A 16,057-nucleotide genomic window follows, 5' to 3' on the forward strand; every position below is an offset into this window, starting at 1 on the left:
GTGGGTCCAGCCATACACTGAGATTTTCAGATTCCCTGTCTTCTTTGAAACATGAAGAAATCCTAAAATAGGATTAAAGGGGACCTATTATGCTCATTTCCAGCTCTATATATTTATTTTTTGACTTCACAAGTGGAGATTTACATGATTCACAGTTCAAAAAACTTTTTTATCTTATATTGGCCCTTTATACAGCCCCTCAGTTCAACCTCTGTCTCTTAAGTCTCTTTAAGGCCCCCAGCCTGTTGAGTCCACTGTTCTGATTGGTCAGCTTTCTGGAAGCCTGCCAATGGGCAGCAGTATCAGAGTCGTGTTAACTTACAGTCGATGCAAACCCAACATTTCCTGCTTTACTGCTTCAAATTAAAAGCTTTTTAATGACTAAATAACAGGCCTAACAGGACTTTTATTGTGAAGAATTTACAGGAAATGAAATATGTACCTCACTGAATTAGTGGAGATTTGTTAGCAGTGCTAAAAACAGGTTGAAACATCAACATATGGACATATTTGGAGCTTTTTTTTCAGCATCAGTTAGAAATAATACAGGGGGAATAGTACAAGCAGAAACAGTCACAGTGATGATGATGTTTGATGAAGAGCTGCAGATTACCAGTACACCTCCAACAGTTAAACTACGTATTTAATTTTGTTGTGCTGTGTAATGGAAAAACACTCACAGCATGACTCGAGTCATGGCTCAGCATGACTAACCCCAAAACAATGGAAAAACACCATAATGTCAGTGGAGCGGAGCAGTTAACTCACATGCTGCACAATCCATCACATGCCGACATCAGCTCAGGCTGAAAGTAGAAAAATCCATTGGAAACTGAGGGTTCAGAGCAGTCTGAAGCTGGTGATTTTTGCCCACAGGAATTACTTCTACATATGTTTACCTCATTATTCGACACTTTGCCCATGTTTAATATGAACATCCGACACTGTAACATTATATATATGATTGAAAATAAGGAAAAGCATAATAGGTCCCTTTAAGAATCACAAATACTGGTGCCAACAGTTGTAGTGTTCCAGTCAGCTCACAGCCACAATGGGCTCCACTGAGAGGATGTCAGTTCTTCCTGAGAGGACCTGCCTGGCAGTGAAGAGCACATGTGTATCTTTAAGATCGTGGGACTGACTGGAAGAAGCGTGACTCTGCTGTGAAGAGGCGTGGCCTGAGTGTGACAAAGCATGCCTTGGCCTCGAGGACTCGTGGTTGTCGGGCCAAGCAGTTCTGTGACAGGGAGCGCCGGCAGCTGCAGGGCGAAGCTCTGGCTCCAACCCGACCACTGCCCTTCGTCTCCTCCTGCACATGTCCAAAAGGAGGCGGAGTTCCTGGCGAAAGGTGGGATTCAGACAGCAGTAGATGAAAGGGTTGTAGCAGGTGGAGCTCATAGCCAGCCAGTGAAAGCAGAAGTAAAGAGCGTTAGAGGAGTGGATGGCTTGGCTGGACAGCAGCACCACGTAGCAGTTGAGGGGGAACCAGCAGACAGCAAACACCCCGACCACCAGGAGCAACATAGCCAAGGTTCGCCGCCGCTTTCGTCTCTGGGCAGCGTGTTGAGCTGTTGTGGTGTCACCGATGGCATTGTTGCGCCACAGCCGGCGGGCCACTGTGATGTAAGAAGCTGTGATGATGAGAAGTGGCAGCATGTAAAGAAGTATGAAGGTCAGGAGGTCAATGTACTGCCAGTAGACATCTGATGGCTCTGGGAAGTCTGGGACACACAGGCTGCGCTCCTTCTCCTTACTGGTGAGGGGAATTACAGAGGAAGCAAGACAGGCAGATTAAAAAAATAGTAAAGAAGGTGAGAATGAGGACAGTGGTGAGTGCATTCAAAGGACATGAAAGGTGAGAAATAACTCAGATATAGACACGAAATATTAAGAAAAGGAGGAATAAGGAATAATATACGCTAACTGAGTACTTTATTAGGACCACCTGTGCAATCTAATGCAATCAAATACAACACTTCTGTCATAAATTCTACTTTCACAAAGCTTATACATTTTCAGTTTTTGATGATATTGTCAGAAAGGTGATAATTCTACTTTATGCTTATTATTGAGGGCATAGTGGGTGGTGATGTGTTCCTAATAAAGTTCTCGCTGAGTGCAGCGACATTGGCAAGCAAAAATAGATGAAATTGTATAATTAAAAAATGTTCAAATAGGAAGATTTTTTTTCTTTGTCAGTGGGTGAATTTCTGCCACAGTATACCTTCTCATTTTAATCTTGTCCATCATGCCAGTATCTGCATTCCCACGCTGTAAAAGTGTGGGAAAGTAAATATTATGATGTCACCATATCTGAAAAATGATCTTTCTCCCAGTCCTTGGATGTGGTTCTTTAAATATCATTGCCACCCACCACCTCCCCATCACCAGTATGACGGATGTCCACAGAGATTCAACTGAAAATATTATCATACATTTCCAATTGATCTGTCCTTATTGATCTGTATGAGTGTGTGTCATCTTACCTGTATGTAAGCGTCAGCAGTTTTTGGTAGATTGCATGCGGGAGGGAGAAGCAGCTGGCCATTATCCAGATAACAGCTACCCAAACACCGCCTTGTGCCGGGGACATGCGAGGTCTCAGAGGATGTAAAATCACCTGAGAGAAACCACCACACACACATATCACTTGGTCAGAGCAAAAAACACTTAATCCATATACATCTGTGTTTTTATTTTGGGGGTTGATTCTAACATCAGCTCCAGTTTCTGTTCATGAGTGGACCAGTACCCATTCTGAAATAATATTGCTGGTGTTAAGGCCAATTTAGTCTGTGTGCCTTATCTAATAATATTTTTAAAAAAGAGGCACATAACCTTAGTGTCATTTAGAGCTCCAGAGATTAGTTAACCAATTAGTTGCCAACTATTAGATTAACCACCGACTATTTCGATAATCAATTAATCATTTTGAGTCATTCTTTAAGACGATTTCCAAATTCTCTGATTCCAGCTTCTCATATGTGAATATTTTCTGGTTTCTTTAGTCCTTTATGACAGTAAACTGAATATCTTTGGGTTGTGGACTGTTGGTCTGGACAAAACATTTGAGGACGTCACCATGGGCTTTGAGAAACAGTGATGAACATTTTCCCCCATTTTCTAGCATTTTATAGACCAAACAACTAATCTATTGATCAAGAAAATAATCTGCAGGTTAATCGATAATGAAAATAATAATTAGTTGAAGCCCTGGTGTCATTTTTGACTAACAGTTGTCTTTTGATGCTGAGGTAAGTGACACATTCCTGCAGAGACATCCATCTGAGACATTTAATCAAGATTGGGACATTCCTCTCATTTTCAGATCTAAAGAAGGTCACCCGTGCTTTTATCACCTGCAGACTTGCTAACTGCTACATACTTTATTCTGGTCTAAGCATGCGAAACATCCAAAGACTGTAACAAGCACTGCTGCCAGGCTTTTAACACATTCTGAGAGAAGTGTCAACATCACACCATCCGTACTGCCTTCCACTGATCACCAGTGAGATTTGGAATTTGTAGATTTGGAATTTTAATTTTGGAATTCATTTTTGTCTTTTTTTTATTTCTTATTCTTATTTGCAATTCACTTTTTATTTTTAACGTAATGTACTTTGTAACTTGTGTTTGAAAGGTGCTACATGATTATTCATTTGTAAAGCAGGGTGTAAAGATCAGGTCATGTTATTTACTGAAAGTATTTTTACAGTCAAAGCAGTGACTGACAAGAAAGCATTTTTCATACTAGTGTTTATCAACCTGAAAAATATCAACAGCTATTTCCTTAAAAGGAAATGGTCTTTATATGTTTACTGTGACTGTGCTGTGACACTTTAATTTAATGATGATCTGAGTGTCAATGCTGACTGGACTCAGAGGACAGGTCAGGAATTGAACAACACCCAGGCAACCAACTAAGGGGAAGAAAAAATGTATCCTTCTCTAGTTCTCTGTGACGATGGGCAATTTTTAGAAAACATATAAATGGATTTAATCACCTTATTGCATTAAAAGGGCCATTAAATGATGACACTTCTTCATAAATCTGGGCTTTTGGAGCCTTAATGCATGTGTCATTTGCTATATTTCATAAAGTTTCCATTTGAATCCATATATTGTTTGGCAGATAATCAGCCTAATTGTCATACACTAGTTAGGGTTTGTAACAAATAGATTTTTGCCCTCTGGAATTACACCTTTATGGGCAACCTTGGGATATTTGGGAATATCTTGATGGAACAATTCTTTAAAGTCCAACCAAAGTCACTTTTAATCACATATTAACCCAATGCTAATAGTTTTTATTAGTAGAATGAAGGGAAAAGTCTCAGGGGAAATATCAGAAATGCTCCTTTTTGTCTCAGCTGGCTGTGGTGGGTGGGAGGCCGGCTAATGGAGTTATACCGTATGGCTTGGAGACAAAGTAAGTGTGTTGCTAATGGATTTGAACAGCAATGACCAAACCAGCATCTAAACAAACCAAAGTTACATTTGCAGGTACGTTAGTGCTGTTTAATTTGCTGCAGCATAGCAGCTAATTAGCTCTTTAACCTGCTAGGCCTGCTGATGTCATTTAGGTCTATATGAAGCCCAAGCTAATTGTCCTTTGAATTGTAGAGGCACGTAATGGAGAATTGGAGGAGAGGTGGATAATTGTCTCCAAAATCTGACTTTATCTGTCTGTATAAAGTGGACATATTTCAGACTGAAACAGTTCTAAACCTTCAAACATGCACCAAATCCAACTATCTTGAGAATTAAGCTCAGGATGACTGTATATTATGATTTGATTAGAGAGCCCAGAATTCAAGCCACTGTGGGACTCTGCTATAAAGAGGAGATTAGTATCTCGCCTCAAACAGGATCACACCAACAAAACGTATTTAAATTCAAACAAAATATCTTTTTATCTTGTTTTATGTTTTTAGATTAGCAAATAGTGGGAAAAAAAGAAGAAAGAGCACAATTTTCAGCTCCTAACCCAAAACAGGTTATTAAGAGTAATGAAGAAGAAATAAATATAAATTAGCAAATCAAACACTGTAATCAGTGCTAAGGGAGAAGCTTGAGGGAGAAAACTGAGAATTATAAATTATTAATTCATGCAGATGCATTAAATGAAATTCTATTGTGGTTGTAAGTCCCTAATATTCGGGACTCTCCCTAGTGTCATTGGTGATGAAGCATATAGAGTCACGAATCATCTGAGAATAAAACGTGTTCAAAGTCATTTCCACCAGTGGCATAGGTCACAATAGTCATCAGAATTGTCATTAACAATTTGACCTGAGGTTCATGAGTCACTGCATCTGTACATTTACGCTGCAGAGACAAGAGTTGCGAGTACATCTGTGACATCAGGTAAAATGTACAGGTACATGATGACACCGTCACAGTCAAACCTTTTATAATACACAGCTAAAATCAATTAATAATAAGCAAACCAAACTGACCTTATATGAAAAGCTACTAAGAAAAAAACAAGTAATGTGATTTACATCCATTTAGCCTAACCAGATGTTAATTTTAGACAGACACATCAGAGCACATGTTTCCTTAGATACCTGTGCAACAAAACATGTAAAAGTCCCCATTATGAGGAGCGTGTCAATTTGTTACTTAGATATTTTTTGGACTTTGGTGCATTAGCAGCCTAAATTAAGACAGCTCTTCTTTTCAAATGAATCCTCTCATTTGCCGGTTATTATTATTATTATTATTAGTAGTAGTAGTAGTAGTAGTATTAACTATAATTCTTCTTACTTATTTGCATGCTATGGTGGATGACTGTGTATACATTATGTAGCATGGTTCATAAAGCTAAATGGGACAACTATACAGTGTCTATCTGCTTGTCATAGGTATGCCAAGCAGATATGAGCAGACATATGCTGCATTATCTGTTCAAGGCCATACATCTGCACTCATGTCATTTCATCACTGCTGGAATTTTCTCTGTTGTTGTGGCCACAATGGCATCCAAAGAGACAGAATCAACTGAGACAACCTGAATCCACAGCAGAACTGTGGCAAGTTCTCCAAGATGCAGGAACAACCTGCCTATACCAAAGTACTTTGAAAAACTGTGTGCAGAACTGTTCTAAAGGCAAAGCATGCTCACACCAATTATTGATTTCATTTTTGTTTCTTCTGTTTACTGCACTTTGTACGAAGTTAATTGATAAATAAAACCTATTCATGGCATTATGTTTGAAAGCATCCTCACTTTACTTTTAGTACCTTTAACTTTTACACAGTACTGTATCTAAACTAGACTGCTCCGTGTTGACCGCATTGACATTCATAGGACAAGTGCACCCACATCTCTGATATCACAGGATGCCTGAAAAAAATAACATTGACACCAAATCATTATTCTACATATCAACCCGTGCTCCCTTCAAATTCAGCACCATGGACAGCTCTAGCAGGAGCACTCTACTGTACATACTAAAGCAAGTTTCAAATGTTGTTCAATCACACTGGAAAATTACTAAATAAAATACACTAAAAAGAGTCAGTATGCAGACAGTGTTCCAAACTGTATTGCACATAAAAATAAGTACACTCAAAAACAGTTGGTGCTTCTTAAAAAGCCCTTGATTCTTGTCTCTCACAGTGCTGTGAACAAAGGAAATGGAGAAGCTGCTCAATTAAGCTGGAGACAAATCAAGTTCACTGTTTATGACGGTGTAACAGCTTAAGGAGCGCCCCAGAAACAAAGAATAACTTTTTCTTTCATATTAACTGCAAATACAGTATGTTATAAAGATGAGTATATAGTGCAAATATATATAGTATGTCATATGGAATCAGGACACAGCATGTTTTATGAATAGTACTTTTTCTCACTTTCTGCAATCACTCCCTATTTGCTAGTTCTCTATTTTCACTTTCTATTTGAATGTCTAAATGATACACTTGAAAATCATCAACACAAGCAATGAAAGCAACATATGGATGTTTGAGGACGTGTACTATGATACAATGAAAAGAAGTTGATGCAGGGTTGCCAGCTGAAGGAAGACAGACAGATAATGGGCCAGCTTTTATAGCTTAGGAGCCCAGATGAGAGTACATTAGATCAACTGATGACTCAGTTCTCTCATCTCAGCCAATAGACCTTTTTCACAGCAGACATTTTGACACAGCAGGAAACTGGAGACCGGTGTAGATAACAATGATGGCTGAATGCTATTAAGCTGATTTGGTCTGCAAGTCTCCTATTGTCTCCTGAGCTTTAACAGATCAACCCACTAGACGTAGTACATATATATGTATATATATATAGCATATAGTGGAAGGCATGGTCACATTTCCCTGATCGATGTTAAGGTGTTGCTGAAATGACTCTATTTTACCAATCTCAAACCATCTTGCAATTCTAACTCCACACATTAAGATCTATGCAGAGTTGCCAGGTTTGCGTGTTTTCTGCAAAATATGGGTTACAATGATGAAGAGCGAAAAAACGTGATATGGGGGATACTTGACCTTATGATATGGCAACCCTCAACTTCAAACTGTATTACTGTATGCATTCTTTTTTCAGGCTTTTTTGTCTTTATTTGACAGACAGTGTAGAGAGACAGAAAACATAAGGAGAGAGAGGGATATGACATGCAAGACAAGGGTCCCCCAGCTAGGGATTCAACCATAGACGTTGCAGTTAGATGGTATGTGCCTTAACCATAAGGGCACCAGAACACCCAGTGTATCATGCATCGTTGACTAGCTGCAGCCTGGCAGCAGTAGTAGTAGTCGTGAATGAATAGTGTTTGCACATTGTTGTGACTCTGTCATGAAACCATCGAGTTGTGTCACCCAAATAAACAAACTGAAAGAAGTGCAGAGCTGTAGAATCTCAGGTGAGATTTGAAAATGGTTTACAGCAGATAACAAGTTAAACAAAGCAGCACATCACTCACAGGTTTCTTTAAATTTATTGTGTTTATTGTGTCATATGTCAATTTTAAATATTAATTTTAGTCTTAATTTTACTCTTTTCAGAGAAAACTTCATGATACAACTCCGGTTTCAGGTGAGTCAGGCTCTTTATATGTGCACACCTGTGCATATGAAAGAGAAAAGAGAGACAGAGAACAAGTGCTCAACTGTTTTAGCAAAACAACAAAAAATGTCCAAAAGTTAAAACCAAACCTACACCCTTGGTGGAAAGGACATCACAAGTGCCCTCAGAAATTCCCAAAATGGAACACCCAATAATGTATTTATTTCCTGAAAATATAATAATGCCTGAAAGTGTAATAAAATTTGCACAAATGTCCTGACTGATATTTTAATCACATTTTTACCGATAATGTAATACTTTTCAGGTGGGTCATTTTTTTTCCAAAACTGATGATCTAATAATTTTGACGGATAATGCAATAATGTAAAAAAGTATGCTTTTTTTCATGGAAATGTAAAGTGTGCAAGTATACAACATTTATAACACTGTTAGTGTCATCTAACATTTGATGATCATTTCATGTTTGGAAATGTAAATTCTCGGCTTTATGTAGACTTTGAAATTTACAACAGATGGTAAGTGGTATGCTGTTATCAGACAAAGATGCATTAAACTAAAATCCCTATCAATGGGAAATGAACCCGCCCATACCCATGCTGATTTATTTCCTGATAAGGAAAACTTAGCATCACTTTGCATTGAGAACTATTATATTTGTGTGAGCACACAGCCTAATTGTTTTGGCAAGCACAAGAAAATAACATAAGGCTGAGCACCTGTCATGACAATAAGGCTGAATAATTGTGGAAGAGGCTATTGCAATTCGTTCAATTATGCTAGCATATTCCTAAATTATTATTTTTTTAATATCGTGTGGTGGAAACACAAACAGATTTAATTCTAGGAATATGCTATGTTGAGTAAAGAAGCCAAACTTGACCATACTTGTTTGATATGTTTATTTCATTACAATAGCTCACAGAACAGAGTGTTGAACTCAACATGACATGAAAGGGCAAATCAATCTAATTGAAACAGCCATTTAGGCTACAGTAACTTCCCCTATCAGTAAAAATTAAATTACAGTATCAGTCAAATTATCACATTATTGGGTGCTAGAGAAACAAAACATGTAGCTACCGAGTCCGAAACTTCCTCTAAGAAGGAAGAAATTTGAATCTCTACAAGATGCAAATTATGTGATCAAAAGCTCCAGAACAGCTACTAAATGGACCTTGAGGTGGGGTCAGAATTGAACTTTTTAACTCCACAAATGTGTTTGCAGCATGAACACCACTGTTTGCCTTTGCTCCTAAGGTAACAGTCATAAATCATAGTTATGCAACACTATACCGGCAGCAGTGGGACAAAATATTGATTAATGAGAGACTGAAATCTCTGTTTACTGCTCACTGCAAAGTTCGCTGCAAGGACTTATCATGTAGGGAGCATTTGGTGGTGATAATAGATTTTTTTCTTTTGGAGCTTTCACTGTGCAAACTCTCTGTTGTTCTGATAAATGCAGAGAAATGTCAGTGAATGAGGGAGCAATTACAGACGCAGCTTGTCAGTGTCCTCGGTTATATCTATAGCAGCACTATAGTTCCTTGTCTTTCCAGTCACCACAGCTTTAGTGAAAAGAGTCAAGGGTGTGAGTCTGTCGGCTCACGATTTCTTTGTTACCTTCAGATTCAACTCCAGCTCAAGATGAAAAATTCTCCATTCATTTTCTTTTGCAAAGAAAAGCACACTAGGACAAAACTTTTTTTGAAAAGTTTCCATATCTCTATATCTTTTCAGGACATGTTCAAATGCAGACAGCTAATTGGTCTATGTCTTATTTAACTGGTCCACTGCACAGAAGTGAGAGACCACTAATGGCTTAGTTATTCAATTATCCTCCTCTCTGGCCAGAGAAACCAGGTTATGAAAATTAGGTGCGACAGGCTCAAATTTAAATTTATTCCACATGCAATAAGACAAGCACTTTATCTTACTCTTATTTCTTGTAGTTTTTTATCATATGGACTAATTATGGTATTTTATACATCTTCTATAGTGTTTTATTGTTCTTATGCTGCCCTTCTGCTTAAATAATTTCAGTTTGTTGGACAAAAAAGAGAGGACCTGAAGTGAACAAAAATCAGTCAGGTCATTCAGCAGACCAAATAGTAACTAGAAGACTGTTCCAGAGCTGAGGTGCCAGTACAACAGAAGTTCGATCACCCTTTGACTTTAACTTGGACCCTGGAACAGCTAGCAGGCCTGATCCAGCAGATCTAAGAGGCCTCTAATGGTAACCAGTGCAAAGAGGCTAAAACTGGGGGGATGTAAGAAGTCTGGTTGCAGAGTTCTGAACGGTCTGAAGTTGGGCTACAGCTCAGGCACTGACGCAGGTAAACAAGGTGTTACAATAGTCCAGGCATGAAGATATAAAAGCATGAATAATTTTTCAGTATTGCTAAAAGAGCAACAAGAATATGGCATGTTCTCACTTAGAGTCGGTCTACATGCTGTATCAAATATTTCTCTCTGACCCTCTTCTCTTCTCTCATGTTTGGACTGCAAATGTAAGAGAATTATTAACTAGGGAGACAGTTTCAGTTTCGAGGAAGAAACTCATCTTAATGGGATGATACTTTTCTTTGTGTCACTGCTGTGCTGCTTGTAAGAATGTCTCTAAATGTACAATTTTCTTTTAGTTCAGCTAATGTCATTTATTTGATTTGCTGTCTTTGCAGACTGCAATGTGTGGCTTGTCAGAAAATGTGTTATTGAATATGTTAGTGCAAGAGAAGACAGGATGTGAAATCTGTGTGAAACTCTGTCTTTTGTTGCTGTTCAACTGATTCATCAATCTAGTAGACGGAGAGATGTGGACGCCTACTACAGATGTCTGTGGATTTTTTCTTAGGATTTCACATCTATCTGCTCTCTTTTTCTTCCATGAATGTATTTATTAAATGATGTTATTGAAAATAACATTGTTGTTGTCTAGCAGCCTTGATGAGATCCAGCATCCTCCACGCAAAACATGTCACCTTTACCTCAGCTCCTCAGTGATCTGAGGCGAAACACTTCATGTGAGCTTAAAAATAAATAAGTAAACATTCAAATGCTCATTTTTTGTGTTTTGTTTCTTGAAGTGGCTTGTCAGACACATTCAGTTTCTTACTTTATTTAAGCATGAAATCTGTTTGAGATTATTCTGGGATTTGAAGGCAGTGTGGATACAGCAGAATGTTTTCTATTATTCATTTTGCCTGCATTAAAAATGCAGGCAAAATTTTACCCACCATTGGTACCTTGTAGACATGGTAGCTGAGTCTTCATTTTAAAGACTGTAGGATTTATTTCATACAGTAATGACAAATTAAGTAAACTTTAAAGTTTGCTTGTTTAACAGTAGAGGCAAACATTAATCAAGTTTTGTCATTATCTGTAGAGCTATATTCAGTTTGTCATTGTCATGGGCATTTATCATCAGCTTCGTATAAAATTCCCACATACTTGAAAGGGCATTAAGTATCTGCGTGGTGCCATTTGATGACTTTACAGTTAAAAAGTTTATTTTCAGTGTAAATTCATAAAGTGCCTCAATGCACTTTACAAAAAACAGAAGACAATTAAAGAAAGAGGAGATGATAATATTGGTAATGTGATAATTTTCTCATAAGGTTTCAGTACAATAATATAGAGACTGTTTGAACTAGAGCTGCAATGATTAGTCGATTAATCATTGAATCGATCATCAGAAAATTAATCTGCAACTATTTTGATTGTCAAATAATGGTTTTAGTCATTTATTAAGCAAAAATGCCAAACATTTGCTGGTTACAGCCTCTCAAATGTGAGAATTTGAAGCTTTTCTGTGTCATACATGATAGTAAACTGAATATCTTTGGGTTTTTGACTACTGATCAGACAAAACAAGACATTTGAAGTCAGCACATGGACTCTAAGAAAATGTAACATTTTTCACTATTTTCTGACATTTTATAAACAAAACAATTAATTGATAATGAGAATAATCATTAGTTGCAGCTCTAGTTTGAACTATACAATAATATATTCTTGATGCTGATGATATTTATTGCATTTTATCTTGCCAGGTCAGTCTGGACCCCCTATCAGAAAATCTCCAAATAAAGGGGAAGATTTGTTTGCCAGGTGCACTAGTGGACTCAGGGGGGTGCAGGGTGGGCAACCACCCACCTGGTGCCCCCGAAGACAAAAAAATACCATGAAAGTGTCCTCTAAGGTGCCCCCACAATATGATAAAATGTTCTCTACGGTGCCCCCACAAAGGAGAAAACATACCAGAGTTCTGTAATGACTGTCTAGTTATGGCTAAATCAGGATTAAATGCCCTGTATAGTTCCTCTATATGTGACTATCTGGATTGAAGTGTCCTCATGGTGTCCTTTCAGTGGAAGAAAATGTGACAGTGCCCTGTAAACAAGAAAACAACCAAAACAAGAAAATATGATGTGCCCTTTAAATGAAGAGGATGTAATGCAGTGATCTACGATGCTGTTGTGATGGGGTGACCTGGAGGTTCTGTATGGGTGAAAAAAAATGGAAAAAGTGCAATTTAGGGTTCCCCTAAGTCTAACATACTGAAGTACAGAATTATGGTGCCCTTTCAATGAAAAAAGGTGCCCTATAGGGTGCACTGTATGGGAGAAAAACATTGTGAAGTGGGGGTCCATTGAATGCATCAGGTGCCCTTTATATTTTTTCGCTCCTGCCCCTGAGACAGCCTAAGTCCACCACTGGCCAGGTGACTAAAATGCACTACTAAATTTAGTATTCACACATTCACATCAAAACTGAGGCGGGCACTTCACATATCAAACTATGAATCCACTGATGGAGACAAACCTGTCGTCGGTCGAGTGCGATGGCGGTGAGTGTCAGGGTGGAGACGTGCAGGGAGCAGTACTGCACAAAGCGACTGACATGACACATTGTCCTCCCAAACACCCAGGTGCTGTTCACAAATCGGACCTGAGGGAACACATATACACACACTTTAGGAGATGTATACCTGTCAATTTTCCAACTTCATCCATCCATCAAGATGAGACATTGAGAGACTTTTTTTGAACACTGTCAAGGCAAAATAAATAATCAAACACTCATCGAGCCACGTGTCTCTAAATTAATATTTAACTGGCTATGCGAATAAGCTTTCAAAGTTTTGCTTCACAGTAAGTCACGAAGCAAGGGAATTAATAGGACCAAGATAAATTAATTAATTCAGTACCCTCTCTCTCTCTCTCTCTCTCTCTCTCTCTCTCTCTCCCTCACACACACACACACACACACACACACACACATACGCAGATTCTCTCAAATCTGGTGATGACACAAATGGCGCCATCTTTTGGTGTCAACAATCTGCACTTGATATTTTGACCAGTGCAGGTATGTGCAAACATTTCTAGAGGGGGGGAGGGGTGGAGGAGAAAAAAGGAGGGACAAACTATGATAAAACAAAACAGGACAACATTTCCACCCATAGAAATGTTTATTATAAATAAAACTTGCTTTTAAGAGACATATTTATAGGCTATTTAAATGTTGTAGTTAAATGTTACCACCCTACCCAAAGACATGAAAAAGTCTTTGGGGATTGTTTCTTGAAAGTGTAAAAACAAGAGGGGCCTAATGGACGGTTTGTGAGTGGACAACACACACACACACATACACTTTGAACCTTCTCCAAGATTAAAGGTGGTCTTACCAGAGTGAAGGGTGTATTGAGGACCGTGATGAAGATATCAGCCACAGCGAGGTTCATTATAAACAAGCTGGTGGCGGACTGGGTGCGCTTGTTCTTCACCACCACATGACACACCAAGGTGTTTCCGAACAGGGAGATCACGATGATCAGAGAGTACGCCACCAGCAGCGCTTTGATGCTCCCGTCCTGCGACTCCCCGCCGCGGCGCTTCTTACTGGCCAGAGAGCGCCAGTCCTCCAGCATCCCTTCATCAAAGTCCAGGAGGAAAAAACCAGAAGTCCGGTTATCCACCTTCCCCGAAACGTTCAGCAAATGCCCCGTGTAAGAAAACAGCCCATCTCCCAAAAGTGAGGTGTCGTTGAGTTTCTGTCCCGTTGTTGTTGCCACTGCTTTGTAACAGCTGTCCATCCAAAGTAGAACAGATAACCAAACACACACAGCCCTCATGTTTCAGTATTGTCCTTTTCTTTGTTCCACTTGTAGGCTTTAATGTGCGCAGCTGTCAGCTGTTCACCTGCTCTGCCTCTGTAGTCAGTGAAGTGATGTGGGGATGCTGAAGCAGGAGCAACAAGTTGAGTGATGCGAACCGGCTGCGCGGTTGCTGTTTTTAAACCTTTATGTGTGCATATGCGTCCGCGCGCGTGCATGAGTGTGTCCGTGTGTGTGTGTGTGTGTGTGTGAGGGAGAGAGAGAGAGAGAGACAGAGAGAGAGAGGGAGAGAGAGAGAGAGAGAGAGAGAGAATATTGTGTTGAGGCATCAAAAAATCCTTTATCTCTCCTCTCACAGGCGCTTAATCACTCACACGCGCGCGCGCGCGCACACACACAGACGTGTCTTTATCATCCCTTTCCTTTGTAAGAGACAGTCCTTTTTGCAATACTTAAGGAGAAAGATAAGGATGTTCAGTGACTTGAGGTGAGGACAGAATTGAAACTGGAGCCTGTGTGATCTCCAATAAAGTACCATCCATCCCTCTTGGTGTCCACTCTTATTGATCTACACTCCTAAAACTTAACTTAGCTCATTATATCGGTCATGGTATATGAGCAGAGCGGTGTGGTGTTTGACTGCTTCATCCCAAAAGCATCTCCTTTCTTTCAGACATAATGCCAGGAGAAAGTATTGACTCGGTTCAAATGGCACATTTAACCACCTGGGTGTTCTGGATGTGTTTTGGCCACAAACAACTAAATGAGTTCCCCCACTGGTATAGCCGAGACCTATTTGTTTGGAACAAAAATGTGTGTGTGTGTGTGTGTGTGTGTGTGTGTGTGTGTGTGTGTGTGTGTGTGTGTGTGTACTTGTCAGTGTATGTGCGTGTGCACTCCACACCTTGTCTTCGTTCCTGTCTCTGTAATTGAGACAGATGCCCAAGGCGAATGCAGCCTATGGATTCATTCTCCCTCAGGCTCACACAAGCATTTCAATAAGTTATATAAATGTAGCTTGATTTTTTTATATCAAGGGTCCATGTGGCTTAATATACCTGCAGGGCAAAGTGAGTGCTGGGGGCTTCAAGGTTTTCAGGTTCATCATGTGATTATTAGTTTGCAGATTTGTTTGGTAATCCACATGCACCACTTCAACATAAACTGAAATTATAGGGACTTTAAAGGATAGGTTCACAATTTTTCAAGTGAGTCCAAAAAACAATATTCAGATCAATCAATCAATCAATTAATCAATTTTTATTTATATAGCACCATATCACAACAAAAGTCATCAAGTCATCTCAAGGCACTTTTCACATAGAGCAGGTCAAGACCGTACTCTTTAATTTACAGAGACCCAACAATTCCCCCATGAGCAAGCACTTGGCGACAGCAGTAAGGAAAAACTCCCCTTTAACGGGTAGAAACCTCAAGTAGAACCCGGCTCTTGGTGGGCGGCCATCTGCTTTGACCGGTTGGGTTGAGAGAGAGAAAGAAAGAGGGAAAGGGGGGGGGGGGGGGGGGGGGGGGGGGGGGGGGGGGGGGGGGGGGGGCAGAATAACAACAATCATAACAACAATCATAACAATAATGACAATGACAGAGCAGCAGCCAGGGAAGGATGCCAACAGGACTGTGAAGGACCGTGAAGGCTCGGCCCAGAACCCAGGGTTTCCTGTGAGATGAGAAAGCACAAAAAACTCCGGGGAAGAAGCAAAGTTAGTGACATGCATTGATGTTACATGAATGCATACAGATGGAGAGGAGGAGGAGGAGAGAGGAGCTCAGTGCATCATGGGAAGTCCCCCAGCAGTCTAGGCCTATAGCAGCATAACTAAGGGCTGATCCAAGGTGAGCCTGGTCGGCCCTAACTATAAGCTTTATCAAAAAGGAAA

The 16,057-nt window shown here is 39.6% G+C and overlaps 1 protein-coding gene across 1 annotated transcript; it reads right to left on the reverse strand.

Moving 5' to 3' along the window:
* Positions 1-966: 966 nt before the first annotated feature.
* Positions 967-14,348, reverse strand: gpr83 (G protein-coupled receptor 83). The gene is made up of 4 exons (XM_042394223.1): positions 13,731-14,348; positions 12,866-12,991; positions 2,490-2,623; positions 967-1,756 (listed from the first exon to the last, which is right to left on the reverse strand). Exons 1-4 carry the CDS (start codon positions 14,175-14,177, stop codon positions 1,039-1,041), a joined length of 1,425 nt encoding a protein of 474 aa, XP_042250157.1. The 5' UTR covers positions 14,178-14,348; the 3' UTR covers positions 967-1,038.
* Positions 14,349-16,057: the final 1,709 nt, after the last annotated feature.

Source organism: Thunnus maccoyii, chromosome 2, assembly GCF_910596095.1.
Source record: "Thunnus maccoyii chromosome 2, fThuMac1.1, whole genome shotgun sequence".
NCBI lineage: Eukaryota > Metazoa > Chordata > Actinopteri > Scombriformes > Scombridae > Thunnus > Thunnus maccoyii.